Source organism: Struthio camelus, chromosome 12 (genome assembly GCF_040807025.1).
Source record: "Struthio camelus isolate bStrCam1 chromosome 12, bStrCam1.hap1, whole genome shotgun sequence".
Taxonomy (NCBI): domain Eukaryota; kingdom Metazoa; phylum Chordata; class Aves; order Struthioniformes; family Struthionidae; genus Struthio; species Struthio camelus.
Genome location: NC_090953.1, coordinates 16,857,142 through 16,884,967, shown reverse-complemented (window position 1 = coordinate 16,884,967; position 27,826 = coordinate 16,857,142). Strand labels below are relative to the sequence as shown.

The 27,826-nt window shown below is 38.5% G+C and overlaps 1 protein-coding gene across 8 annotated transcripts in view; it reads right to left on the bottom strand.

Annotated features, from left to right (window-relative positions):
* CGNL1 (cingulin like 1) overlaps positions 1-27,134 on the bottom strand; it is a 70,857-nt gene extending 43,723 nt beyond the window's left edge. Inside the window, exons 1-9 of one of the 8 annotated variants that reach the window (XM_068959084.1) lie at positions 27,016-27,134; positions 23,862-24,483; positions 7,899-9,501; positions 7,438-7,532; positions 6,378-6,471; positions 4,986-5,087; positions 3,917-4,065; positions 3,265-3,400; positions 258-470 (exon numbers count right to left, since the gene is read on the bottom strand). In XM_068959084.1, coding sequence (XP_068815185.1) covers positions 258-470; positions 3,265-3,400; positions 3,917-4,065; positions 4,986-5,087; positions 6,378-6,471; positions 7,438-7,532; positions 7,899-9,501; positions 23,862-23,914 — 2,445 coding nt within the window. In that variant the 5' untranslated portion in view covers positions 23,915-24,483; positions 27,016-27,134. Of the gene's footprint in view, positions 1-257; positions 471-3,264; positions 3,401-3,916; positions 4,066-4,985; positions 5,088-6,377; positions 6,472-7,437; positions 7,533-7,898; positions 9,502-23,861; positions 24,484-26,445; positions 26,727-27,015 lie in introns of those variants that run through there. The other 7 variants (XM_068959086.1, XM_068959090.1, XM_068959088.1 and 4 more) reach the window with 7 other exon arrangements.
* Positions 27,135-27,826: the final 692 nt, after the last annotated feature.

Sequence of the window (27,826 nt, the reverse complement as noted above, 5' to 3'; positions counted from 1 at the left end):
TTTGGATGAAGCAGAATTAAGCATGTAGTAAATAACTGTTTGAAGAAAGAACCACAATTTCCACTCTGATAAAGAACCAAAGCATTATATAACTGTATGAAATTAGACTTATTTTCAGCAGCTAAGAATCTTCTGGCCCAAATCTTTACCGATATGCTCTGCCAAGAAAAAATTAGGATCTGAAAGCATGCAGTACACAACATCTGTGATAGGTATGATTTTTCTCTGTAAAGATTAATTGTAATCACTTATTTCACCTCTGTTACTTTCTCCAGGCTCTCCTGTAGATTCAGCAATTCTTTATCATGCTGCTCTTTGATTTTATCCATCTCCATGTCATGGCTAGACACTTCTTCCTTTAGTGCTCCTTTTAAAGCTGTAAGCTCTCGCTCTCTCTTTCTCAGTATCTCTTCTTGTTGATCTTTTGCCACTAATACTTCTTGCAGATCCTGCTTCATTTGCATCAGCTTCTAAAAAACATTAAAAACAAAATTAAACACAACTATCACAGATGACTCCAATAATTGGGCATTAAGGCACCACACAAGAAATTTCTTAACAACTCTGCCTGCATTGCAGTATGCCAAAACTGTTAGTGTTAACAAACACATACAGCATTTCAATTCTCAGATTAATTATCTTTCAGGTTCATGGACAATATTAAGAGTTTCTAGGTACTGCTGAGATAACGCTATTAAACATCGTATTAACAGCACAGTTATGTTATAAGTAGCTCTTAAGTAATATAGTTATACAGTATAGCAACAGACTTTTAAGTCTGCTGCAAAACTCAAGATGTGCTGAGAATAATTTCTAGAAGAATAACTGTTCCACTTGTGTTGCAGAGAAGAAAAGCATTTCAGTATAAGCCCCCAAGGACAACTTTGTTTCTTGTATGACTGACACATCATTTGCAGCTTTTGTAGAAAGCTAGGGATTTACTAAAACCCAAAATTATTAGAAACGTTAATGCATAACTGATGCTTCATACAATGGGTCAACAGATCTGATACTACAAAACTAGGAAAAGATTTTCGTGATATATGTTATACTATCCACAAATAAAGCAGAAGTCAAAGTAAGGTTGCAATTTAACAACTTCCTCAGTCCCACCTCCACCAGCAAAGAAAAGCCTTTTTATTTCTCACACTGCAGGAGAAGTGAACGCAATGATAATTTCTTGTTGTTTTTTCCATTGAAAAGAAGAGAGAAAGTTGCTTCTGCAAATTAAAACAGTTCAAGTTCCTGAGGTGCTGAAAGCAGAACAAGTGCTTCCCAACTGAGTCCATGCCTCCATGCCCTTTCTCTTCCTACTGTGTTACCCCTAGCCCTTCCTGAAAAGAACCAAATAGTTAGAATTTGGCCTGTATTCTTGGATCAATCATGAAATTGTAACTTTAAACAAGTCATATTCTCAGTACATGCCATTCTGAATAACTGCATATTTCATTTGGTAAATTAAAATAATACTTACAGTCCTCACGTGGTTTATGTGAGTACCAATTAATTGCTATGAAATTCTTCAATGAACATTCCACAGCCACTGATCATAGGACTAAAGTAAAATCCTAGACCACATATTTTCTGTTTTTCATCTGTCACTGTAAAAACTTATCTTTTCATGTTGAGACCCTCAGGACATAAAGGAAGGAATTCGCCTTGAAAAGTTACTGCACTACATGTTTGTAGGAACAAACTACACAGCTTGTGGGCATATTTTTCACGTCTACCAAAAGAATGCAAACTTTTAATTCTCACAGGTTAAGTAAATCATTCTGTCTGGAAAAAAATTAGCTGACTTTTAAAGAAATTTTAAAAATATTGTATTATATATGAAAAGCAGTATATTTTATCTTTCTGATACAGATTAAATTAAAACTCTAAAATACGGCACTGGACAGAAGAATAAATACATACACGTATATACACACACAGTGCAAAATAGCAGGAGCAATCATAAAAATGTACAGCAGTGAATAACTGCACTTTCAAAAACCGTGCAAATTTCCCCAGCAATGAAACATAAGTACACTTGGACCATTCCTGGCAGATATCATCTATTCTGTCCTTAAAAACCCACAACGAAAGGGATTCTACAACTGACTATAGCTACATAGCAGATGCGTTCAGTGTTCTGTAATCCATGTCACTAGAAAAATGTGTTTTAACATCTACCCCAAATGTTCACAGCTATTAAGTCTATTACTTCTTATTCCATCTCCACACAACAGAGAAACTTGATCAAGATCTGCTTGACAGCAACATTTTATGTGAGATGCGTTTATGTCTCTCCCCTCACTCCTCCATTCACATTAAACAATCCTTCTTCGTAAGTAACATTTTCCAGTACTTGCAATCATTCCAGGCACTCTCCTACTTATGTACAACCTTCAACTGCGGTGCCTGAGATTTAAGATAGTATCCCACTTCGTCTCATATACAAAGATGGTAGCTATTCTACTAAGCCTGTCTTGTGTAGAAACATCCTTATTAATATTCCTTTGAGTTCTACACTGTCTACCTTTTTTCTCCCTATTTCATTTGAACATTTAGCTTTCATCTCCTGAACTAGCTTTTTGCATTGGTCTTAACTGAAGTTTATGTTGTTGGTATTAGAAAGTATCAAGATAATTTTGAATTCGGATTCAGTTTTTTTAACCATTATGCACTGATGCACCAATATCGACAAATTTAATTAGCAGCGTTCTCTATTTCATCATCAGGAAAAATAATTACTATTACCGGGGCAACAGCTGATTCCTACTGCAACATGCCAGAAAAGCTGTAACAGCTCTTCTGTTCCTCTTCAGCTGCCATCCCTTCCCTTCCTGGTCTCATTAATAAACAGTTGACAATGTAGAGACTGCTTTGATGGGTTCTTTGAATTTTCTTAGTGGAATCTCATCTGGTGTTGATATGTACACCTCTACCTTTTCTAAACATTCTTGAACATGGTCTTTCCTCTTCTGACCGCAATCCTTCTTATGAAAACAGCAGCAGCAATGGATAACTCAGTTATCCCTCAACCATACAGTATTTGTTCTCCTTTTCTGTAAAATAATAGAACTTACGTGTTGTATTCCTTTTAGTGCTAATTTAGTTATTTTAGCATGCGCTCTTAAGTCACTTACTAATGTTAAATTACTGTGGATAGATCAAACGGGAAAAGCTAAAGCATGTCTGTCTTCTACTATATCTCAGTTCTCACTTTTTGTACTATTTTTTGAACTTTGGATCCTTCTTCTAGTACTTTTTTCCACTAACCTCAATCAGAATCTCCTTCTCCCCTTCTTCAGTATGTTTTGCATTATCCAGTTCATCATGCATCTCAGACAGCTGGTCTTGAAGATCTCTGATCTCAGTCTGGTGTTGTTCCTGCTCCATCTTCACTTGAAAAAGCCTCATCAGGGGGTAAAAAAAAAAAAAAAAAAAAAAAAAAAAAACAGAAACGTTTGTTAATTTGTAGAAAGGCTGATCTGTTCTTCCAAACACTAAAAAGATATGAGTACCTATTCCCATGCTCCCCACAAGGAAACGGGATAGAATGAGGCAAAGCAATGATATGTCAGAGGGGTAAAAATGTGAACTCTTTTTAATAGATATTTAAATGGAAAGTTTGTGGGGTGTTTTGATCTAGCACAGACAATTGTCTTGACTACAGTGCTCAAGCGTTGCTGTATTTTAAAGACTGAACTATACATTACGACTAATGAATATTAAAAATAATTCACATCTAGAAAAAGACTATAAATTCATCAGTCTTACTTTATTTCAAGATACTCTAAAAATACTTAATTTTTAAACAGTTGAAACACTTCCTGTAGTAATAAAATGCCACTCTGTATGATTCCATTCATCCAAGCGGTTTAAGAAAAGGAACAAGTTCCAATGATTAAGTTTTCTAGAATAAACTCACTCTTCTAGGTTTTGTCTAAGTTCCTTCTCACTTTCCTCCAGCCGCTTTTTTAAGGCATCTTTTTCACGTATACTTTCATCAAGTTGCAACTGAAGTTCTTTCAGGTTTGCTCGTGTAGCATCTCTCTCTTCTTTGGTATTTTGCTGATTCTAAATTGTGTACACAATTAAGTTGTGCAAAAGTTAAGCAAGGTAATAAACTAAGCATAAAGAAATTAAAGGCTCATTTATTATGATATGAAAAGACTTTCTTCTTTTCAATTGTTTTATTAAGTTAAAACACACAAAGATTTTGGATTTTTATGAGAAATACAGAAAGAGAAGTCTCTTCAGAATTAACTAATCAGTTTCACGTATATTGATTCTTATCACGGACTCGAAATGGAAGCCAATCTGTCCCTCTCATGTCTTTAAAGCATGGTTGTTCTTAGCTACTTTGAATTTAGTACTGAAAAGTAATGCTGTAATTAATAAACAGCAGCTACATGAGTAGTACAGTTTGTCTCCCATTCCACATATGTCTCCCTGCAGTCAACAGGTTTTAACATCTACCTCTACAGCTATTTAAGAAAATTTTTGTACGTGTGCTTAACATTTTTATTCATGGCTCCAAACTCCCTCTCAAATACTATTAAGAAAAAGATTTCTGAAAAAAGGTAACTATGCTATGAGCAGCTATACTTAAAAGTCTTCTGAAAAAGCACAGGTATATCTGGATGAAAAAGAACACGAAGCACAATGATCCCGAGTATCTGATATATCTACAAACACATTTCAGGTACTCATAGAAGAACATTAACATGTTTTTATTTAAAATTTATCAGTTACCCCACAGAATGTTTTAAAACCCACCCAATGCAACAAATATTATGTTCCAAATACTTAACTACATAAGCACTAACAGCTTACAAAGTATTCCCAATATGTAGTCTCAAATAGAATACTTATTGAAGATTGAACAAAATATATCATTTTCTTCTGTACAAGATTCACTTGGTTCATCAGTTGTCACTTATTTAAAGAAGCACATTTGAAACAGTCAAAAGCTTTCTAACAACAAAATGCAGTACCCTAATTTCTAGATCCAGTTTTTTCTGTAACTCTTCCACTTTCCCTTCAAGTTCTTTTTTTTGTTCCGACAAAGCTTTCACTTCAGCTGAAGACTCAGAAACCTACAATTAAATGGAGATGCTTATTCCAACAAATTCAAGATGTTTTCTGACAATTTCCTTTTAAAACCAAAAATAAAATCACAAGCAAGGCTAATAAAGTGTTGCATCAACTGCCTGAGCTCACCTGGGACTTTCCATATGGGCCAAGCCAAGCTAATATTTTCAAAGAAACCATTATTTGATTTTCATATAACTTCTTAGTAATTGCCCAAAGCATGTTGTCAGTAATAGAGAAAATACTGCAAACTTAAAAATTCCTATTAGGCAATATCTGAATTAAATCACTAATACTTTGGACCAAATTTCACTTCGAGATATCACTGATAACACTGAACAAAGGGAAGGGAGGGAGGGCAGGCAGAGAGAGAGGTAGAGAGAGAGAGCGAGAGGAGCAGAGAGGCAGAGAGTGTGCATGTCTGTACGTGCACGTGCCTGTCTATCTGTCTGTCTCAGAGGATAGATTTTCAACCTCTGCTTTTTGTTATTACTCATGTGTTGTATATTTTAATTTGAATTCCTTATATCCCACGATAAAATAACCCCCAAAAGTAAGCATTTAGTCCTTTTTACTCTATCACTTCAACAACTGTGAATTTCTTCACTTTAATAGCCGAAAAAACAGTGCATCACTTAGCAGGAAACAATAACTTTTTAATAGGCAGATTGTTAAATGAAGTTATTGTAACATAGTTTTTAAATAATATCCTAGATTACTGCTTTTTTTTTTTTTTTAAAGTACACACTGAAATACTCTCTCCCCATATATATATCTATTTGTATCATTATAATGAGAAGATGCTCCAACATTATTTTTAAAAGCTATGTATGTTAGCTTTTTCTTAGGTCCAACAACCCTTTGATGTCCATAACATTTGCTGTTAAGCTCTCAACTCTCTTTCTGTCTAATACATAGAAGCAAAATGAACCCCAAAATGGCCCTCATGGCAGATTCCTTTACATTATTTTTTAGCTGTTATCGGAAAGTTTTCCCACAAGGCTGATTCAGTAAAGAACTTAAGCGTAAGATTATCATTAACCTACACTCCTGGGGGGACTACAAGAATGCTCTCACTGAAATTAGTGACAGGATTCAAATTTTTGAAGTAGAACACATGTTTAAGCACTCCCTTGTAAGAGATCTGCAAAATATTCAAGTTTACTTATGTATCTTTGCCATCCAATTTACTGTGCACCCCAAAGATATCCTGAGCAAATCATTAGACTTAGACAGCCTAAAGTTCTATGCGTGAACATTGCATCACTATGAAACAAGCCAAATCAATTATTCACCTGTGCATTTCCAGCAGCTCTTGACTTTAAAGTCTGAATTTTCTCAAAAACCAAGTTGACTTTCCTCTTTGTGGCATCATCATTATCAGCACTTCTGAAACACAGACCCAGCGTAAGCAACAATATGTCCAAAGACACTATTTTGTTAGCACGAAAACAAATTCCAAGTGTCCAAAATATTGAAAATCACTACCACGAAAACCTACTACGAATGAGTCAGAACTTACCTTAACCATGATTTCATTAAATCATCTAAAAGTAGGCTGTCAAAAATTTTAATAGCAAATGTTTCCAAAAAAAATAAAAGAAGAAAAAAAAATCACTGAGCTCTAATTAATTACAGCTTTCTTCTACTATGGCTGTGAAAAGACAGGTATTCAGCATGTATACTATTCAACACACACACCGAATTTAGAAGTAATTACTACTAAGTTCTTCAAGTCCTGACTACTGCACCATAAAATATCTCTTAAACAGCTGCCAGAAACTGCTACATCAGTACGACCGAACCTAAGAAACTTGAAGCATGCACAGAAATTTCAGTGTATCACATGTATTTTAATTCATTTGTCCTTCCTTCCTCACCTTTAAATAAGTCATTGTCAAAAAATACAAAAGTAAAAAAAAGATACAGGTGGAGAAAAGATTCAGTGCACAGCAACAAAAGAACTTCTGTCAAAAAAAGAAATACAAGCACTTTTTTCTTTTTAAACAAGTGGTTTTTTTTAACCACTAAGCTCACATGAGGTATGATTCAAACTCTTCATGAAACTGCGTATCACAGGAAGCTCATCTCCAAAAGTATTTAAAAGGAAAAAAATCAGAATTTGATTCACAATTTTCAAGCACATTTAATCAGATCCTGAACAATACCTCATGTAAGCCCTGACTGCATGGGTATGTCGAGATCCTATAGTGCCTTAAAGGATAAAGCTGAGATACACAATTATGAAGCGGTCATTTCATCTATAGATTTGATTTTACAGTTTCAAATCTTAAACACAGTAGAATATTGAGAAGATACAATTTCCTCTCTAGCCGTTAAACTATGTTTACTGACCCTTCTTTAAGGTAATTGTAAAGGATCTGCTTAGCTGTCTCTTCATTCGTTTGCTGTGCAAGATCTTGCTGGCCCTTTAAGAGATCAGGAGTTGCCTAAGAGAAAAAGATAAAATGTCAAAAAAATAATCATATGAGGATTTGCAAATAAAAATTTTTACAATTAAAATTCTCTGTTCTATTCTACTAGGAAGAAATATACTTACTGTGGACCTCCTTGTCCCCACCATATTCATTCACTCAAACAAGAATGAGACTGTTTTCGAAAATACGTTTTCTACAGCCTCATCCAGGGAATTAATTTTTGAATTTACAGTTCTCCAGAACAATCCTGCTATCCCATTCAGAAGTATTACATGATGGGACTTTGCTCTAATGAGGAACAGAAAAATATGCATCTAACAACATGACAGCTTTAGTATACCGCAGCACAAATTACTAAAAGAGTAAATTCAAAATTACCTGTATACTGGGGACAGATGAAAATGTTTTTACAGAAATCTTCTTGGCTCCCGTATCTGGTGGAACTGCAAATCGGTTTGGTAACAGCAGAGTAGAAGTTACTGTTTTAGCTTCCTCACTCTTACTCTGTCCTGGGAGTGTGGATGACCTAAACATGAAGCTCTCAGTATTCGTTCTATTTTGTTTATGATACTGCAAAGAATTGAAATGGCTGTTCTGAATGTCTTTATCAGGCATTTGCAGTTTTCCAGTACTTCGAGACGAACCTTTCATATCTGTGGAAGGCAGCTTCTGATCTCTAAGTAACTGCTTATGAAGGCAAATTTCAGATGGTCTTACTAAGTGCTCAGTTGACTTACCCAAGCATTTATTGAATTCATCTAAATAATCTGAATTTACCTCAAGGCCTAATGACAAGGCACTATCAACACTTCTTGACCTTTTACGATCATCTGGATGAATTTTATTCCTTTTTCCCATCCTACCTCTTCTCTGAGGACCAACTTTCTTATCAAACTTTTCAATTAGCTGATCTACTCCTGGGAGTGAACCAGTGTCAATATCACGGCCAGTTCCAGGCAAAAATGGAATATACCTTCTGTTTTCATGCCTATTAACATTGTCTGCATAGATGGCATACTCTTGGTCATCAAGTAAAAATTTGTATAAGGAATTTGCAGAAGTGGGAGTAGCTGACGAGGATGATGACCTTCGTGAGTCATCCAACATTGGCCCAGCTGAATCTTGCCTGCGGAAAGGAAGAACATCTGGTCTAGGTTTCTTTGTTTCTGGATGAGCAATAGGGCTAACACATGGGGATCCTCCTGTGGATGAAAATGAATCTGAAACATGCACTTCATTAGGACTTATCACACTACTGGGATAATCCAACGTCTGCTTATTTTGGTCTTCCACTGACCTGTTCAAATGTATTTTTTTGGCACTTGCTTTGGTTGACTCTGCAAGATACAGATCTGTTTTCTGTAGGGACACTACTTTGGATGAGGAAATCCAAGGTTTTGTTTCAGTTGTACTTTCATCTGAAAAAGATTTAGATTTACTGCACACAGAAGAGCGATAAGTATCCAAGTTCAAGTTATTCTTTTCAGGATCGTAAGGCTGTAAAAGCTCAGGATGTCTTTGAAAGTTCAATAAATTGGAGGATTTCAGTGTCCCATCTTTAGAATCTGATACTCCATTTTCTTTTTCATCTATATTGGTTATCTTTAGGCTTTTAAACATACAGGGTTGCACGTGCTGTGTTCCAGGAAACTTTGTGTTTTCACTGTTTTTGTCCTCCAACTTAAAAGCAGTATTAGAGTCTGTAGTTGGCCTACTTATAATCTGAGGAGTGACCTGCTGTTCTTTTCCAGATGGAGGAGGATTTTCTGATAAATATCCTTCTGTATTGTTTAGTACTATGTAAGGATGTCCACCAATTCCTTGGACTCTAATACTCACACCATAAGATCCCGCCTTAGCATTCGGTGCACTGACAGTTTTTTGAGTCTCCTCATTGGCAAGTTCAAGAGTAACTTCATAGTCCTGCTGCACGTGCTTAAAACCAGCAAAATACGGCTCCATGATTATCAGAGGATTATAGCTGTGTAGAAAAAATATAATTAATTGTTTTAAATACTTCACATTCTTTCATTAATTGCTTTATTCAGTCATTCAGTGTGAATCTGAAAATTAAGAGACATGCAGTGAAATGAATACGTAAGTTCAAAGTGAACGCATTGTGAAACAAATGCAAACGACTGACTGACAGATTCTGGGTCAATGATATGTTATTTTATGAATATAAATATTATGGAATAACAGTGGTGCAAGCTTACCTATATATAGCTCCTGCTAGTTGCTTTGGAATCAAAATATTTCAATTCTAGTATTTTTTTGAGTTAATGCATCTTTTATTTTGGGTGTCTTCACTATATTTACTGAAAGAGCGTACCTTCACAAACCAATGGTCGTTTTACAGCCGGCAGTTAGTATCAGCCACACTCTCACCTAAATGTAAGCCCAGGAGAGTAAAACAAGCAGGCATTTTTAGGTTACCAGTTCAAGGTAACTAAAGCACTGCAAGAAATGTCCATATCCTCATGTCTCTAAGTTGTGCCTTTTATCTGCTTTTTCAACTTTTGTTTTCAGAAGTAGAAATGTGTCACTGTTTCCTCTAACTTTGTCACCTCATGTCCTGTAAAACCTTTTATGTCACTATCATATTTTATAGTAACAATATTACCTGTTTCTAAGCACATCTGAAAATAAACTTTTTCATCTATTACCTCATTGTCATCCATAAGTATAAACTACACTACAAATTAATTTAACAATCTGATTGCGGGCTTTTTCTAGAAAACTCCAGTTGGTGTTCTAAAACAGATACTTTGTTGAGCAACAGAAATGGAAAAATACTTTTAGTTTTTTCAAAGCTGTTCATTTTTTCAGGAAAACCGGAAATGCTAACTCAATGCTATACATGCCAAATCTGTTTCAAATTTGGAAAACAACAACATAAACCCTACCTGCACTTTATATACTAAATCCTGTTCTTCCTTTCTGTAGTCACTGCTTTTGCGGGCAGTTTCACTTCACCGTCAGTTTGTATTATGAGCAAAAAGCCAACTGGTTAGTTGCTCACAGCAAAGGTAATGCAGCAACATTAAGTGCTATGTCTATAGAAGACTGGAACAGAAGAGGGTGACAGACTGATACCAAACCTGGAAGGAGTAAACTTTTGAACTAAGCTGGAGACTTGAGTAATCACTGCAGTCTGACAAAGAGATCACTTAGAAAAAGGTGAAAAACTGACATCCAAGAGGAAATGGAAAAAACAGTATCGTTCCTTAAAAAACAAGCCTGTGTAGCCAGTTCCATTCTTCTTACGTATCTCAGTGTGAACCACCTTCCACAGATACTCTAATTGGCAGCAGAATTATCATTTTCTCATAGTGAATCAAAAAGCTTCCCTTAATAATATGCTAATCTCCTGCCAATTCACCTTCTTTCTAACATGCCAGCTCCCCTGAAAAGCCTTCTCTTTTCCCTAAAAAACCACCCCAGGTTTTCTTCAACTGCAAATTCCCTTCATCTGAAGGGCTCAGCATGTTCTTCTCAAGATACAAGGCTGGACATCAGTTGATTGTTTTAATGAGCCGGGGGGCGGGGGGGAAGCTGTCTCCAGGTTAAATTTTCCTTAGATACAAAAACATTTGGTAAACTAGTTATCACAGGGGTTAGTAAAGGGAAATAAAATAGATGCCATGAATCTGATGTCAAGTTAAGACTTCCTGCAGTCAGAAGAGAAACAGAACGAAGGGAAAAGCACCAATGAGCCAGCAAAGGCTGAGGAAAGTGCAGAAATGAAAGAGGAAGAACAATGGAGGGAAATACAAGTACCAATATACTTCATTGTCTTGGGTCTCCATTCTATTTGACCTTTGTTTCTGATTACTTACAATATCTCAGATTAATTACACTGTTTCTGCGAATAAGCAGAGAAAAAATAGCAAATGTCAAATGGCAGAGGCTGATTTTAAGCACTCAGAAGTCAATGAAGAGACCTCCATTGATCTGTTGGGTTTTTGACCAGGGCACTGAAATCTGCTACTGGGCTGTACTGATGCTGGCTGAGATAGCAGTGGAAGAAAAAGAGATAACACTGTACAGAGTAAAAATCTAATAAATGGTTGTGCTAGAGCTGGAAAAAGAATGCAGGCTCTCCACTCTGTTCTTTAAACTATTGAGTGGATCCAAATTAACATATTCCCCCCCCCAACAGAAAAAATAATGTCTTGGTGTAGTTTTTTTGTTGCAAAGCAACAAAAACGAAGTATTTAAAAAAATTTCTAACTGCTTCTGAATAAAATAAACATTTTGAAGCTTTTACTCTTTCCATGTTTACATTAGTTTTATGTTATTTCATAAGAGGCTGATCTGGAGTTACTACTACAGATATACCATGAAATATTCAAAATTTACATCATTACTAGTTTTAGCAAAACAGCAAATGTCAAAATAAGTCTTCTCATAATTTTTTTAAATCTAATTTTTGGTTGTCTGGGAAAAAAGAAACCAATGTTACCAAGGCATGATCTAAAGCTCTAAAACAGTAACAATTTTTTAAATAAAAATTTTTGTCAAAACCAAAAAATGATCAATCCTCACTACAGCTAAAAAAAACTAGTAAGACTACTGGTGTTACAACACACATTTCAGATGAACGAGTACATATCTGAACATCATTAGTTAAAATTTAGACTCAATTTTTTAATTAAATTCCTCTTTCCATGCTGAACTAAATTTAGACTCCAATAACGAAAAACCCATAATTTTCCCACTTTACATTCCAGTTCATATGGTGACAGAAATAGTTTGCCATGCTCAGTCTGAATGCAAAAAGGTTCATTCAGTTTTAGCTAGGCCTGATCATAGCTCAAAACCAGTGGGAAGAAAAAATATTCATTCCTAATTTTGATTTTTAAAATACGTGTTTGTTATCAACTGTTTCACCACTGAGCTTTCTACAGATGTACTCTGTCCCATACTCCCACATTGCTTCTTGCATTTTCAGGTGTTCTAACAGTCCTGCATGCCATCGTTCCCAAATGTCTTTCCTGTACATAACTCACTTGAGCGTTAGCACTACAGAAATCAATACAACTGGGAAAAAACCCAAAGATTTAAAAGAGGAAACTCTGAACTAATTCTAGCCTTGTTCTTTTTTTCCATATTTATTGACCTTTTACATTTTCAGCTCAGACCTGTTACAGAATTTTTTCTGAATAAGAGCACTACAGCAGAAGCAGAGCATGTACCTCAAACATAAGAAATAAGTCCATTATCATAATGGTATGTTGGATGATGTATTATGTTGACTGATACTGGTATTAAAACTGAACAGACCAAAAATCAAGACATGAAAAACCACTGTGGTTCAGGAAATGTGTACTGGTCCTGCCATTCAAATATTTGGAGGCTTTACTTAGATTTCATACGTTGTTAGACATCAAGCCACAGTAGATAACATCCCACAAACTACATATTACCAAAGTGTCTTTTTTACAATATATGACAATTGTAAACATTGGGGGTTTTATTAAGATAAACTCGTGATGTTGACTGTTAAATTACAGTTACATTCATAGTTTTTTGCATACATTACACAGTCTGCATCTCACACTTCGGCAGGCACGCAGTAACAGACTAAGATGAGAGGCCTCAAGCTATTACTCTCCTATCTGTCTGCTCCACTCCTCGGACGGATGTCACCATCTCAAAAACGGGGGCATCTGAATCATTCATGAATCTACACCTCAACCACCAAAACGTGCAGCCTAGCATGTTAAAGTAAATGAAATCGCCCTCGTTTTGCATACTGCAAATGACTGAAATTCTGACATGTGACAAAGGGGAGGAGCTGGCAGCTGTGTGCACTGGCAGCTACAACTGTCTGCTTTTAATCCTCTTTAAGTCTGCTGCAGCCCTCAAACGTTATGAGAGAACAGTTTGTTTACTCTTAAGCTTATGAAAAGAGGTTAGATATTTTAACAGCAGTTAAGAAGAGATTTTCCCTATTTGTGGGGCTGTTTATTGTCTCCTTGTAGTTACTTGTTAAGGAAAGAAGCTTTTTTTTTTTTAATAGAAGGAGACAAAATTCAAAGACTTGGATTTCTGCCACACTAACTACTTTTAATTTTAAATAGTATAGTCTTGTTAGTAATTTTATTTGCAGTCTCAAAGGAGTTTTAAAAAGCATGTGATTTTCAGAAAACACAGAAGCAGTGATTCTGCAAAAATTCTTAGTTAAAAGATAAAGTCTTTCTATTATTTTAGGAAACCAATTTTTATCTCCTATTTGTGTACTAATTAAGCAGGACATAAGAAACAACTACTTCAACAAATTATTTTCTCTTGAAATATTCCATTGGCTAAAATGATAGAGAATAGTTATAGTTAAGGACATAAAACCACCAATATTTTTCTGAGATGAAAAGTTCATTTAGAACAATGAAGGTATGTCGTCATCTTCTGGTTGGTAACCTTATTTGCTGTTCACAGCAAGCCAAATTTTATCGGGCAACAAAGTTTCACCTGAAAACTTGAGAACAGTCCAGAAAAAGAAACAACCTGACTTTCTACAGTTACATGGTATTAACTTCAGCAGCTGGATTTACTAATCACCAAGCTCAGTAAACCCAGTCATTATCTCAAGGAAGTTTAAAAGAACACTGAATTAAAGAGCCAGGAAACCTACAGAGACATCAGTGAAGCAAATTTGCTCCACTAGGTAATGCACAGATCTACAGATATCATTGGAAGGGATATTCCCTGGGTACTTACACTTTTTTTTTTAAAATTTCAACAAAAAAGTCATTTTCAAGCAGATACATCCCTGAAAACTGGCAAGAGCTGAAAGAAATAGACTTCAAAAATGAGTTTTCCATAGATTCAGCCGGAGCTTGCAGGTCTTTGTATCTATACACACCAGCCCTTCCTCACTTTGAAACCCAGTGAAAATTGTGTGTAGTTCCTGCCTGATCACACCCACTGCTTCATTAAGCTACAGGATCAAGTTGTTTCAAAAATTCAGAATACGTTGTCTTGAATGATACTTTACTTCAGCTTAGCATTTTCCCAACTGGCTTCAAACACTGCAGGCCACAGCACGCTGTCATCGAAAGCTGCTGTTCTGCCACCCCACTGCTCTCAGCTGCGCATTCCTCCCCTACTCCTTTGGTAATAGCACCAGCCACTCATCAGCCACATGGCAAGCCAGATCACCTTACTGATCCATCCAAAACTTGGCAGTTTTCTATTAAATTAGCGAGTACGGCACCAGGGGATGACGAGATCATCTATTTTGGCAGCAACAGACTCAAACCAGCCTGAGGCCAATCACAAGATCCTAAACTGAATTTGTGTTTTAGTCCCATTTTCAGGGGACAGAAACCTTTAAACACTTCTGCAAACAAAAAGATTGGCACAGAAAGCTGTTCAGGCATTTGAGTTTTGGGATTTCTTTTTAAAATAGCCTTCATAAAGGCACTTAAACAATTTTTTTTTCTTTTTAATATTGGCCTCCAGTGCATATGAAAGTCCCACATTCTATTACCACTCAGAGGTGACTGCATTTTTTTTAACAAATTATTCTGGCCAAAAACATAAACTATGACCTTTCTTTTTTTTTTTTTAATAAAAAGAACTTATCAGGAGAGGGTCTCATGTCTGAAAATGCAATACTCTACGTTGTAAGGCATATTCTTCAGTAATAGTTTGTTCTTCAATGGTGATATGATACTTTACAAACTACCATGGGGGTGGAACACTGAAGGTTTAACAGGTCAAAAATATTTTTTAAATGCCTATTAAATATGGCCTTTCACAGCTGCTATCACCTATTTAAAAGCTAGCTACCAGTACTTATTTGAAATCCTGCCTTACAAGAAGGAAAACCCCCATAATCTGGAAACCGTACTGCTCTCCTTGCCAACAAAAGCAGAAAAGAGTGCCTCTGAAAAATATATTCCTGTCCCAGAGACGTCCCTTCTCCTTGGCAGCTCTGCAGCACGCCTAACACTACAGCATCAGAGAGGCAGGGAACTGAGGCCGCTCAGCAGTAACAGCTCTTCCTTAGCCAAATCTACAAGCCAGACTTACCCAAATCCCATGCTTTGCATATGCAGCTTGCTCACCTATCTCAACCACATTCATTACTAAGCGTGCCTCTAACACATCCACAGTAAAGTACTCCGCACTCTTTCTGCTTCCAGCATGTGGCCTGACTAGTTTTCCTGGCGCTGGAGAACCAGGGCTCCTGCAATATCGTACATGCAAAGGTGTTGACCAGCTTTTGGGGGCACTAGCAGATATACTCCCTGGCCTCCTCCTTGAGCCACAGATCCTTCATAGGCATTGGTCCACACATAGGTATACGTTCCTTAGTATATATCTAGTAAGTGCACCAGCCCTCTCTCACATATAGGAAAAAATATAAAGAATCTCACTTTTCCACTTTTTCCATTGCACTAGGATGATTATCTCTTGATGACAGAAACATAGAAACTCCTTTGTATCCAATATCATAACTCTGAAACTCCTAAGACTGAACCAGGCAAAGATTCTTCAGTAAAGCAAGACCAGTATCTTTCAGAATTTGTATAATTACAAAAATTTCAAGCTACTAAAGACCAACCGATCAAATTACATTTTCATTCCATGCAAGTTACCTCCAACATACACACACACAAAGATGAAATAATTTGCTGCCCATACAATTTAATTAATGCCTTAAAACTAGACTTAATATATTGAATTAGGTTTCTAACCCATCAAGTGCATTATCCCACCTGCGACACAAGAGAATATTTGGGACTAGAGAGAAATATGAAAGAAGAGACAACCTATACAGTTACGCAGTGTTGATTTAGGAGTATATATTCCTTTCTTGGCTCTCATCTTAATCAATTGATCAATGAATGCCCACCCTAAGGTGCAAGATTTGAATAATCTAATTTTGACTGGTGGACAAAACTTAACTTTTAAAACCCTGCTACAGCATTTAAACTTCAGATGGCTTTGTAAATCTGACAGAATGCTATTTAGGAACACATTTAGGACCCACAGGCCTCCTGCTATCAAAAACAACTCCACGTAACATTGCATTTAAGTTTATACAGCACTAACTTAAAATCTTAAAAGATTTCTTACAACTCCACCCACACATTCCTCTTTGAAGGGTCTTTCAGAATTTCACTCATCTAATAGTCACTAACCTTCTAAATTCATACATTAGCAGTGTATAAATATATGTTCTCTTTAATTAAATGCCCTTTCACTCATTATTTAGCTATTTATCTGATTCTTGCTCTTGGACTGATGAAAAAGAATGTGAAAGCTGTAGAATGATATAGAAAAATTTAAGCTTACACAGCTTTATCCATCCTTTTTTTTAAAAAAAAAAAAAAAAAAAGGAATGTAACAATTTATGGATGTTTATTCCAGGTTTTTCACACATGCACAGCAAAATGCCAGGAAGGAACTATAAAACTTGTCCTCCAGCTTTACATAAAATTGAGCTTGCTCTCCAAGCTAAACAACAGCTTCTCCGTGTAGCAGGCTATTCAGAAAACAGCAGCTACATTGCACAAAGACAAACCGGGTGTTAGGTCAATAATAAATGATAGTGCTACGGAAAAAAGCACAGGAAATAACTTTGGGAAAGAAGAGGAAGGAAAACTTGCATACTCTGAGGGCAGAGAAAAGGAAACAGAGAAGATAATTCATGGAAAGACCAAATGCTGTAATGTTTTTACACTTGGTAGAACACAATCTCACAAATACGCCTTGCTAGCGTGAGGGAAAGCTGCACTACTGTCAATCCTACCTACGATCGGAGGGTTCTGCAATGGGAAAATGGACTTGGCTGCTGTCTATTCCTTTTAGTCTACATGGAGGACGGCTTTGGAGTAGCTGAGTTCACTTGATCTCCTGCTTACAGGGGAGGGGAAGAGAGAAAAGTGAAATTTGGAAGTTCTATGTACGTGTCTGTAAAATAAGATAGGTGAAACATAGTCATGATGCAAGCTGACAATATCCAGCAACAGACAATCATCTGAAGTGATAAGCTTATCTTTCCAAGATGTTCTTTCTCCTCAGTTAAGATTTTTTTTTCCTCTTGAAGCATATTTTCAAGTCTACATAAAATTATATATATGATATCTAGGAGCCACTCCCTGCAATCACTAGAAAGTAAATGATGACAGCTACAGAACACAAGAAAACTTCCAGGTCAGTTTCTTTTTGTCCCTATACTAACAGTCTGTAAACTAATTGCTTCCCAATGGTCAAAATTCAAGAGTTTCAAAAGGCTTACCCAGAGCATTTTCTGCAATATATCACATAATAATTCAGTTTTGGGGCCCCTGGCAGGCAGCTGTGGGAAAGAAAAATGAACCTGAGAGAGAATTATTTTATGCTTAGTCAACTTTTCCAATGACAGCATCAAAGACCTAGCTAAAGCTACTATTCATGAAGAACTGGAAAACAGACCACTGAGCCTTAACATATTTCCTCCATTTACAAATAGCCAGAAGGCTTTATGTCCCATCTCTTCTTCCTACTTATTGGAATGAAAAACACTGATAAATCCCATGCTGGAAAAATCGTGGGCTGCCGGGAATTCAAGCCATATGGCACGTATTATTCACAACTCCAAAGAAGTGCAAGTGTTACACCACAGACTTATACTTGGCATCACACAGGCACAAGAGAACAAATCAAGATACCTTTTCAGCCCTGAAGATAGAATAAATCCTACATATCTCAAAGAGTTAGCAATTTATATTCTTCCAAAATGCCATACAGAAATGAAATGCACAAGCTATTCTAAACTGAGTGCTGAAATTCCATCTACCACCTTAGATAGAGTCCATCTTCATGAAGTCTCTGCATGCATCTATACTCCTTACAGGTGCCATGCAAGGAGAGGAGAACCAGTGCTTGATCTATCACAGTCCTTTATGGCCCCCAGAACTGCAAACTCACATTGCATCATGAGCAGCAAAGAAATTCACACCAGTTGTCAGTTCAGGGTGTTTGTGGTGCCTGTGTAGACAAGTAAATGCTAGAGGACCTTGCATCCACATCGCGCTCTAGCTGGCCACTGAGGCTATGCCATGTTTAACCTGATTCCCCCCGAAAGAGAACTACTTCAAGTGCAGCCATGGTGCCCTCATGTGTGCTCCACAAGACTCCCAAGAACGGGTGCAATGTACGCTTGCATCAAACAGAACCCCTTCAGTGTACTAAATCACAAAATGCAGGCTCATCAGGTAGTCTGCACAATAGATCAGGAACCTGCAGCTCTCAACTACTGCTTTACTTGGCAGTAAGTGCTCTTGTTTTGCTTTTAATCCCTTCACCAATTATCAGGCACCCCAGCATTACTTACTCATGTTTCTGGTGCCAGTTGCTTTTTTGTCACCAGCTAACTCTGAAGTCCGCTACACGAGTAACCACCACAGTCACAAAAATCACAAAGCCAGAAAACAGACCCATAGCTAACTTCCTGACCCTGATATGGAGAGCTGATGCGAGGGCACTGCACTGGAGAATTCAATCTAGAATTCAACAGCTAATTGGTCTTTTGTGCAAGTCAAACTAGGGCCATTGGACTAGTTGTCCCATAAGAGATCATGAAAGGCATCACAGGGAGTAATAAGGAACTGGTCCTGTTCTAATCTTATATTTCTTCAAAAGAATAGATTTATAAATTTGTTATTCATAAATTTGTTATTCATAAACTGCAGCAAAAGGCTGCCTGAGGTTGGGAAGAAAAGGCAAATAAACGGGGTGACAAGAAGCATGTGCATGTGATCCAGCTACTTACAGCTGGTCAGACAATCCACTGAAAAAGGCAGTTGCTGCAGAATCAAAAATCTCTAAAAAAATGTTGTTTTTTCCTCAAAATTTTTAATGTTGGGCAAAGTCAAAATGAAACACCCATTTCAGTTTTTTTTAAATCCAAACCAAAATATTTTGCACTTTTTCTGATCTAAAACTTAAAAAAAAAAAAAACCTCCTTATGAAAGGAATAATTCCAACCTCCACATTAGGATCCATGTGCCTCCCATAAATATAACACGTTTTTTCTTTCACCAAGCTGTGATTAAACATGGTAGTTACATGGCTTAGGGTGCATAATAAAAAATGAAGCCCAGTCAGGAACACTGACCAATAGCTCTTATACTGATATCAGATAGCAACCAAAGGATGATATATCAACATTTCCTGAAGGATGAAAACTCCAAATATCATTTTTCTTTCACAGCCATTAGTGGAAGCAAACTGTCACATTTAGCCACACTAGCATGGTTTACACAAATTATTTTACCAACTTCTCCTGAAAAAGCAGTGTAGCAAAGTGCTTGCGTCTTGGGTTTGTTGCCTTAGAGAAGAGAATTTTGGTTTCAGTTCTGCCCAAATATTACTTTACTCAGATGCTCAACCTATAACACAGAAGACTGACAGTCACCTCTTCAAGTATAGGAAGAGAGTTGGGGTTAATAAAGACTGGGAATGGAAGGAAACATTAACAACAATTAGAGCAAATGCTGGGCCTAAAACTACTCCTCCTTTGGCTTACAGCATGGTTCATATTCCCTCTGGCTGAAAAATGTTGCATGTGATGAAGTCTCACTCTCCCAAAATGCAAAATATCCTGTTAGTCCTATGCAAGTATGTGACAGACGAGTCAAACACTTAAGCTGTGTGACAACTCATAGGTTTTGTTAATGTATTTACATTTTTTTCCAAAAAGGAAATTCTGTCTCAAGGGTTATAAGTCAACAATAAGACATCTTAGCCAATCCTCAGGTCTCATAAATTGTCAAAGTTTAATTGAAGACAAGGACATAATATATACCCCATTCCGCTCTGTACTAATTCATCTAGTCATAATTTTACAGGATTTATTCCCGGAAGAAATATAGCATTACCTACTGAACTTGCTTACTGAGTGACAATTAAAGCTTTAATTTTTGTTAATCATAAATATGTTTAGAAAACTCACTTCTTCCACAATATACTAAGCTATATTTCCACAGAAATATATACTTTGTCCCATTAGTTAAAAAGCTCTTTTTTCTTTATTAAGATAATGGATTTCCAGATTCTCCCAAATTCTAAACAACAGACAATCAGAAACTAAAGGCAGATTAAAATTCTACTAACACAGAGGTCAATCTATATCTGTAATATAGTTCTAAAAGACCAATTCATGTCATCTCAGGCCATGTATACTACGGCGTACAGTTAAATCACTGGAGGAGAATGGAGAGCTGCTTTTTTTTTTTTTTAATACTTATTTTGGTTCAAGTCTTCTGTGGACACAGACACCTGCATAAGCACACTCATACCACTATACTGCTCCATCTTTCACATAGAGTAATATATACTTATACAAGCTCTTACGCCAGTATCACTGCATCCAATCTACTGGGGTTATCTACTTGCACTTTAAGTAGTCTGACAACATTGCAGTATTAGCAGTTATTAACTTCAAATACAGAAAATAAGCAAACAACGAAACCTTGTAAATACTTATCTCCAAGGTTAATTATATACACATCATCTGACCACATTCAATTTTTCCCTCATCTTATGACAAACTTGCAAAAGAGTCGGAAAGAGAAACATACCAATCACCAACAAAATCACCAAGAGGAATTTTTATTTTATATATGCTCTTCCAGTTTATCAAATTATAAATGTTCATTTCTACTGAAGAAATTTAGAAACATCAGCTAGGTGACACAAGGATACTTACAGGTTCTAAACACAGCTTGTGATTTCAAATACAATAGCTGGTTTGTATCCAAACATCTAATACAGCTACTTCACAAGAGATTCTATGTTGTTTTACTACATTTTCCTCCAATTGTCAGCATTAGAAGCTTTGCATTTTGTTCCAAAGGAAATTATCGTAATACATCCCAATGATATCATTATTGTTCAAATAAAACAGTATCCTGTGCACATTTTTAGAAGTTGAGGCAAAATTTTCAAGTATGTTAAAAAAGTCTTTTAGAAAGCCATTCTTCCATTTAAGAAATGGAAACGAGTTAGAGCCATCTTTGTTAAAGAAGTTTTGCCAGTACTTCAAGGACACAAAATTCCTTTTTAGCATTATCTAAAATGATGCTCCCCTACTCAAAAAAAATTCCTTGGTTTTAGATGTCACACATCACTGGACCGTCTCCCTAATACTCCCCCCAACAAAAATATAATCTTGTCTACACTAATTACAGTTAAAGCAATATAACCAACCTACAATAGATGCAATCAGTGTGATTCTTGATTATACTAGTGTAGCTTATTCCCAAACAGAAATAAGATTGAACTATATTAATACAACTATGTGCAGAGTGAGGTGTATTATTACATCTATATGAAGACACAAAAAAGAAGGAAATGCAACTATTTAAGTACAAAAACTGTATGCGAAATGGACTGTAGGAGTCAGACATATACAGCCAAGATAGGGTCAGAACTTCATGTGTATTCAAGCTGGTTATGGCTCCAACTTTTCTATTGTTAAGCTTTGTCTTAATTATCATTGTATTCTTTGAACACTTGGCTTCATACCCATCTAGTTTCTTTCTACTAACTCAACCATGCATTTTAAATTTAAATATGCAGTCAGAGCTATGGGCCCTAGCCCAGCCACCATTAGACAACGAGATGATATCATCATATTCAGTCTGGGAGGCATAGGCTGGTAGAGAAGAACAGAGGCCAGATACTCCACAGAGGAAAGGAGCCTCACAGTGTCCATCAGGAGATGCAGCACTGGGAAGGACTTACTGAACCTACACAGCCAAGGCTGCCTACTGTGGACCCTCCTTGCAAACTCAGCACAAGTTTAACCAGCTCCGCAAGCTACCACTCTTCTCACCCTCACGCTGGAATAGCATAATTGGTGGGGGGAAAATAAGAGAGATGGGACTGCTTCCTTATGAGGCTTAAAGTGCTTGTGGAATTATAATGTAACATTACATCTCAATTGTTCTTGCAAACAAAGGCTCCTACTGCTGGACCAATTACAGGAGCCAGACATTTGTTCTCTGGGTGTAACAGCTAATGATCTGCAAATGACTGTAATGAAGGCATATCTCAACCCATCAACAGCTTCAAGAAGGCCTAACAACATACTCTGAGGTAGATTCACATCCCTGAAAGCGCTCCCCCATCTCCATATACAACATGAAATTTTACCTCTTTTTGCATTATGCTTTATGTTGAAATAGATCACAACTCATTATCCACTTACAATTTTGAGTGCTTTTCTGTGCACAAAATACTTTCTTCCCCTTCTAATAAGCTTTCAAAAACATATTTTAGTATAATTTAAAGTACAGTTGAAAAATTCCTAACAGCTGGTAACTACTTACAAGACTTCTGCAAGAGTGTGCGCACACACACACACACAGAGATATATATATATATATACACACATATGTATATGAATGAATGTGGAAGCATGGGCAGCCTAGCCAGTCCAATTTCCTAGCATATTTGCAGAGTTTTAAAATCAACACTTTAGCTACATTTAAAAGGTGCATGCTATTGACATAAAACTTAAGAATTCTTAAGTTCTGCAAATGCCTGAGGTCAAACTCCTGTCCTGCTCAGACTGCTGAGAGTCATGTGGCCACTTGAACAGTAAAGACGCCCAGCACGCTTATCTGTCAAAGCAGGGGCACCCTTGCAGAAATGGGCAGCTGTGCTAATAATTCAGGCGTGTTCCCGCCTTACTAATCTTTATGATGGTTTTTAAGTGAAAGTGCTTTCTAAGAAGTTTCTCCCATCACCATTATTCCTTGATGCTCTCTGACTTCACCAAACTCAAGTACCAAAAAAAGTACTATGGAATGTTCATTTTCAATTTGGTACTGTCTGGTTAACGTGTCTCAGAAATAAAAAAGATGGAATAACTTAATTTAAAAAACAGAGTTCATCTTGGCTAAAAATTTAGTTAAAGGCATATATGGAAAAACTATACTAGGTATTTAAAATGCTTGGCTATGGATTTCGCCATTCATTCTATTTCACATAAAATAGAAGTTTTTGTATTACACCTACACTTGGATAAACTTCTTCAAGAAGGCTGCCAGCTCTGTTGGCAGAGATGGTACAAGATCACAGCAAACGCACTGAGCTCTAATCCCAAACAGTGTTGACTCCATGACTACCACTTCACTAAACCTTCAACACATGCATTCCTAGCTTGTTAATTCCTCAGGTTTAAACATTAAATTGTCACACTCGGCCATACTGAAAAATACCATCATTTAGATTTAACGCCACTCAAGAGAGGCAAGGCCAAAACGGTTTCTGAAATGTGATAATATTTCCAGATAAACACGTCCGAAACAATCACTCTATGAGCACACAAAATACCTTGTCATGCAACAGCCTTGTAAGCTGACATTCTCCAATGGGGTTAGAAGCATCCTTTTGCCAAAGGAGGGCAGAAAACACAAAATTTTTTTTAGCACATACCACCAACACAGCCTTCAAGACTTAGGAAAAAACACGTAAACTGCCAAACCTAAGCTGAGGATGAGTTATGAATACTATCTCCCTCAGGATGCAGTTTGTTGAGATCATGGCTTCAGCAACAAAACTAGAGAAAGTCTAACATCTTCACCTCATCCTGGCCATTCACGATGCACCACTTCTTCATCCTTATATTGTATGGAGGCAGCTTTTTGTAAAGCCCCGTTGTGAACCATGTCACTGAACTGGTTGGGTAGAAGATAACTTCCTCCCAATCCAAAAAGGAAGGGAATGCAGGGTAGAGAGGAGGGAGACAGAGAAGGACATAAACTTCTTAAGCCCACTTCATCTGAATACCTCCAAAATTTCTGCTGCTGTTCAGAATTGCATAGACAGGCTGCAAAAGCGAGGAAACTGGTCCATCTTTTTATTTTTCGTTGCCGTTTTTCAGAAAGCTGTTAGCATCAGTGACCTTGACCAGATTCTTGCTAATTCCTCTTCAGCAACACAAACAGGCATTGTCCTAGATTGAAAATCATTTTGCATAATCAGGCTTATGTGCTTGATATTAACATAGACATTTTCAGGTTACCACTCCCAACAAAAAGGCCAGGTAATAACAACTACGTTATCATTCCTATGAATATAACTTCAAAAAGCAGAAATGGTTTTATGACATCAACAGAATTATTTGGCCCAAAAATACACAGGGTAGCTTTTATAAAAAGTAATCTGCCCACCATGATGCAGGCTGAATGAACACCTTGCAACAAACCTTTGCAAAAATGTTCATCTCACGTTGCTCCATGACAAAAGATTTAAATATTTAAGTTTGAGATCATGCATTCCACCTACACATTTCAGATGACACTGAAGACACTGGACAAACCAGTTTCACCAATACCCCGAGAAATATCAACTTCCTATTACACAATAGAGGATAGAAGAAGGGACAGAAGCATACTGTCACCCATTCTTTTTTTCTGCTTTGCCATCCTTTTATTGAGGTAAAATTCTTTACACAGGATCCATAACCGCATCACAGACCAGGTTTGCAGAAAACTAAGTTCCACATCCTCCATATATACCCTGTCAGGGTATATATGTGCATTCTCAGACATTTTACTAATGGCAATGAGAATCTAAAAATTCAGTCAGCAGAAATTAAAAAACACTCGCTTGCTTGGACTCAGACAGCCTCAACAGTCGTGACTCTTACCAGATTTAGAAGAAGCATAAAGCAACTAACTCAGATACTGAGAATAAAAACAGTTGCATTGCACATGCCCATAGAGAATCCAGTCTCTTTGCGAGAGCACCACAAATTCTGAAAGGAAATAGGTCGGCAATGATTACCCCTCTCTTGTCATTGTTTTAACATTACTGACATTCACTAAAATAATCTCCCCCAGTGTGTACTTGCACTGAAGTTGGGTTTGGAAACAGTTATCATCATCTGCAATTCAAGGTCATCTGCAATTCAAGGTACACCAATTCAGCTAGGAACTTCTCAAGTGATTAATACATTTGGAAAATATCACTAAGTATTAAATATATACATGTATAAACATGTAAAGATATCAGTTTTCATAAGATATTTAATCTAGATCACTGCCTTTTCTGTTTAGTTCACATCATATTTGTTAAAAAGATTGCCTTTCACAACATGACGGACTTCTTCACGCAATATGCTGTTTACCACACTACCTACAGTACACTCCAATACTATATGAAAAGTTTTAATTTTCATGTATAATCTTTTCAAAAGAAACAAAAATCCCAATGACAAACTTACACTCTAATACAAAAACCTATTAGCGACTTTGTATACTTTTATATTAATCAGCAATCACCACAGTTGCTGTAGTGCATATTATGTGCATAAGGGAATTTATTCTGGATCTAACATGAGGAAAAACACGAGGAAAAAAGATAATTTAATGACATTTCTAGAAAATCTAATTTTTAAATGATTATTCTTGCTAGTCAACTGATTTTCCACAAATCATCATGAAAAGGCTATCAGTGGTTTGGTTTTGCCATCTTAATTATATTGTTACAAAATTTTTACATTTCTGTCAAAACCAGCTCTACAGTGAGAGGCTTAAATATGAGGCATGTGACAGTATGTTGTCAGAATAAGCATCAGACACCAAATCTGTCAAATTTATATGGGTATACCACAAATCGTTATATCCTAGGGGTTTTCTGATTCATCTACAGGATTCATCTTAAGTGAGTGCGTGCAAGCCAAACACACTGTAGATGTTCAGATATATAAAATCACCTTCAAGGGTAGGTTTCCACTACTTCTACTTTGATAATTACTCCAAATATATCGCAGTGATTTTTTATATGTGTGTGTATTTTTTTTTCTGCCCAGGAAAAAAAAGAAATCTGACTGTAAAGCGGAGTCGCACGCTAAAAACAGGAGAGAGAGATAAAAGCTGCAACAGCTATTCTTCTGTCAACTGCAAGCGCTTACCCAAATTCCCCCGCAGCCCTGATCTCCCCGAAAAGCTGTCACCCCACAGCGGCGGCACACAAACCACACCAGATGCGGAGCGAACCGGGGAGAGGCACCAGCGGCCGAGGGGCCGCTCCGAGCCTTCCCCGCGAGCACGAACACGCACGACGCGGACACGCCCTTTGGCCAGGAAGAATAAAAACAAATAAAAAACAAAACACACCACGCTAATTCGCGGAATAAAAAGGGAGCCGAAGGAGTCAGGGCGCCCCGAGCTGAGGAACGCCAGGAATCCCGGCAGGAATGTGCGCGGCGGGCGGCCACGGCGCCCCCCACGCCGCCGCCGCCCGGGGGGCTCCCGGCCCGGCCCGGCCCGGCCCGGCCCGCGGGGGGCGCCCCGGCTGCCTCCCTTCACCTGAAGCCACAGGCCGGGCCGGCACCTTCCCTCTGGAGTCTCGGGGAAGGGCGAAACAGCACCGCGGAGCCGCCGCCGCCGCCACCCCCCCGCCTGCCCCGGGCATGCCCGCGGGGAGAGCTAGGTCCCCGCGCGGCTCCCGAGCTCCCGCCGCCCGCCGCCGCTCTCCTCACCCGTCCCGGGCCGCCTCGCCCTGTGCCGCGGGCGCCCCGTCAACTTCGCGCCGCGCTCGCCGCCGCCCCCGCCCGGACCAGGCGCGCTCGCAGCCAGAGCGGAGCGCCGACTGCCCGCCCCCTCCTGCGGGGGAGGGGGCGCCGGGAGCCGCCGGGCCGGGGCCGGGGCCGGGGCCGCGGCCGGGCCGAGGAGGGGCCAGGCGGGGGGCGCTGCCTCAGGTGAGCCAGGGGCGCCTCGCGCGCTGCCGCCGTTTCCCGCCGTGCCCCGCCCCGCCCCGCGCGCCGCGGCCGTTGCCTGCCTGAGGGGAGCGCGGCGCGCGGGGCCCCTGGGCCGCGCCCCTCGCAACCGCCCGCGCAAACCGCCCACAGAGCGAGGAAACCCCCCCGCCTCCCAGCGCCCCGTGTCCGCGGGGAGGGGCGGCTCGGCTCGGCCCGGCCCGGCCCATCCCGGCCCGGCCCGGCCGGCGCCCCCAGCAGCCCGCCGAGCCCTAGCCCAGGTGCTCTCGGCCCGTGGGGTGTTTCAGCGGGCTGCGCGGCTCCGCCAGGCCAGGGAAGCGCGGCGCAGGTAAGCGGGGGCTGGGGGAGCCGCTGCTCCTCGCGGCACGCCCGGCCTCTCCTCAGTGTTTTGGTTGGTTTTCGCAACGCCTTCCACCAGGCCAGAAATGTCACCCAAAGGTCTTCCCGGATTTCCAGAAAATTCTGCCCATGTGGGGAGACCTGAAGCGCTGCCGTGCATCTCCCCTGACCCCACGAGCAGGAGGGGAAGCTAGCTGCTGAGGGCCTTAATTTTAAAAGTATGGCATACAACACA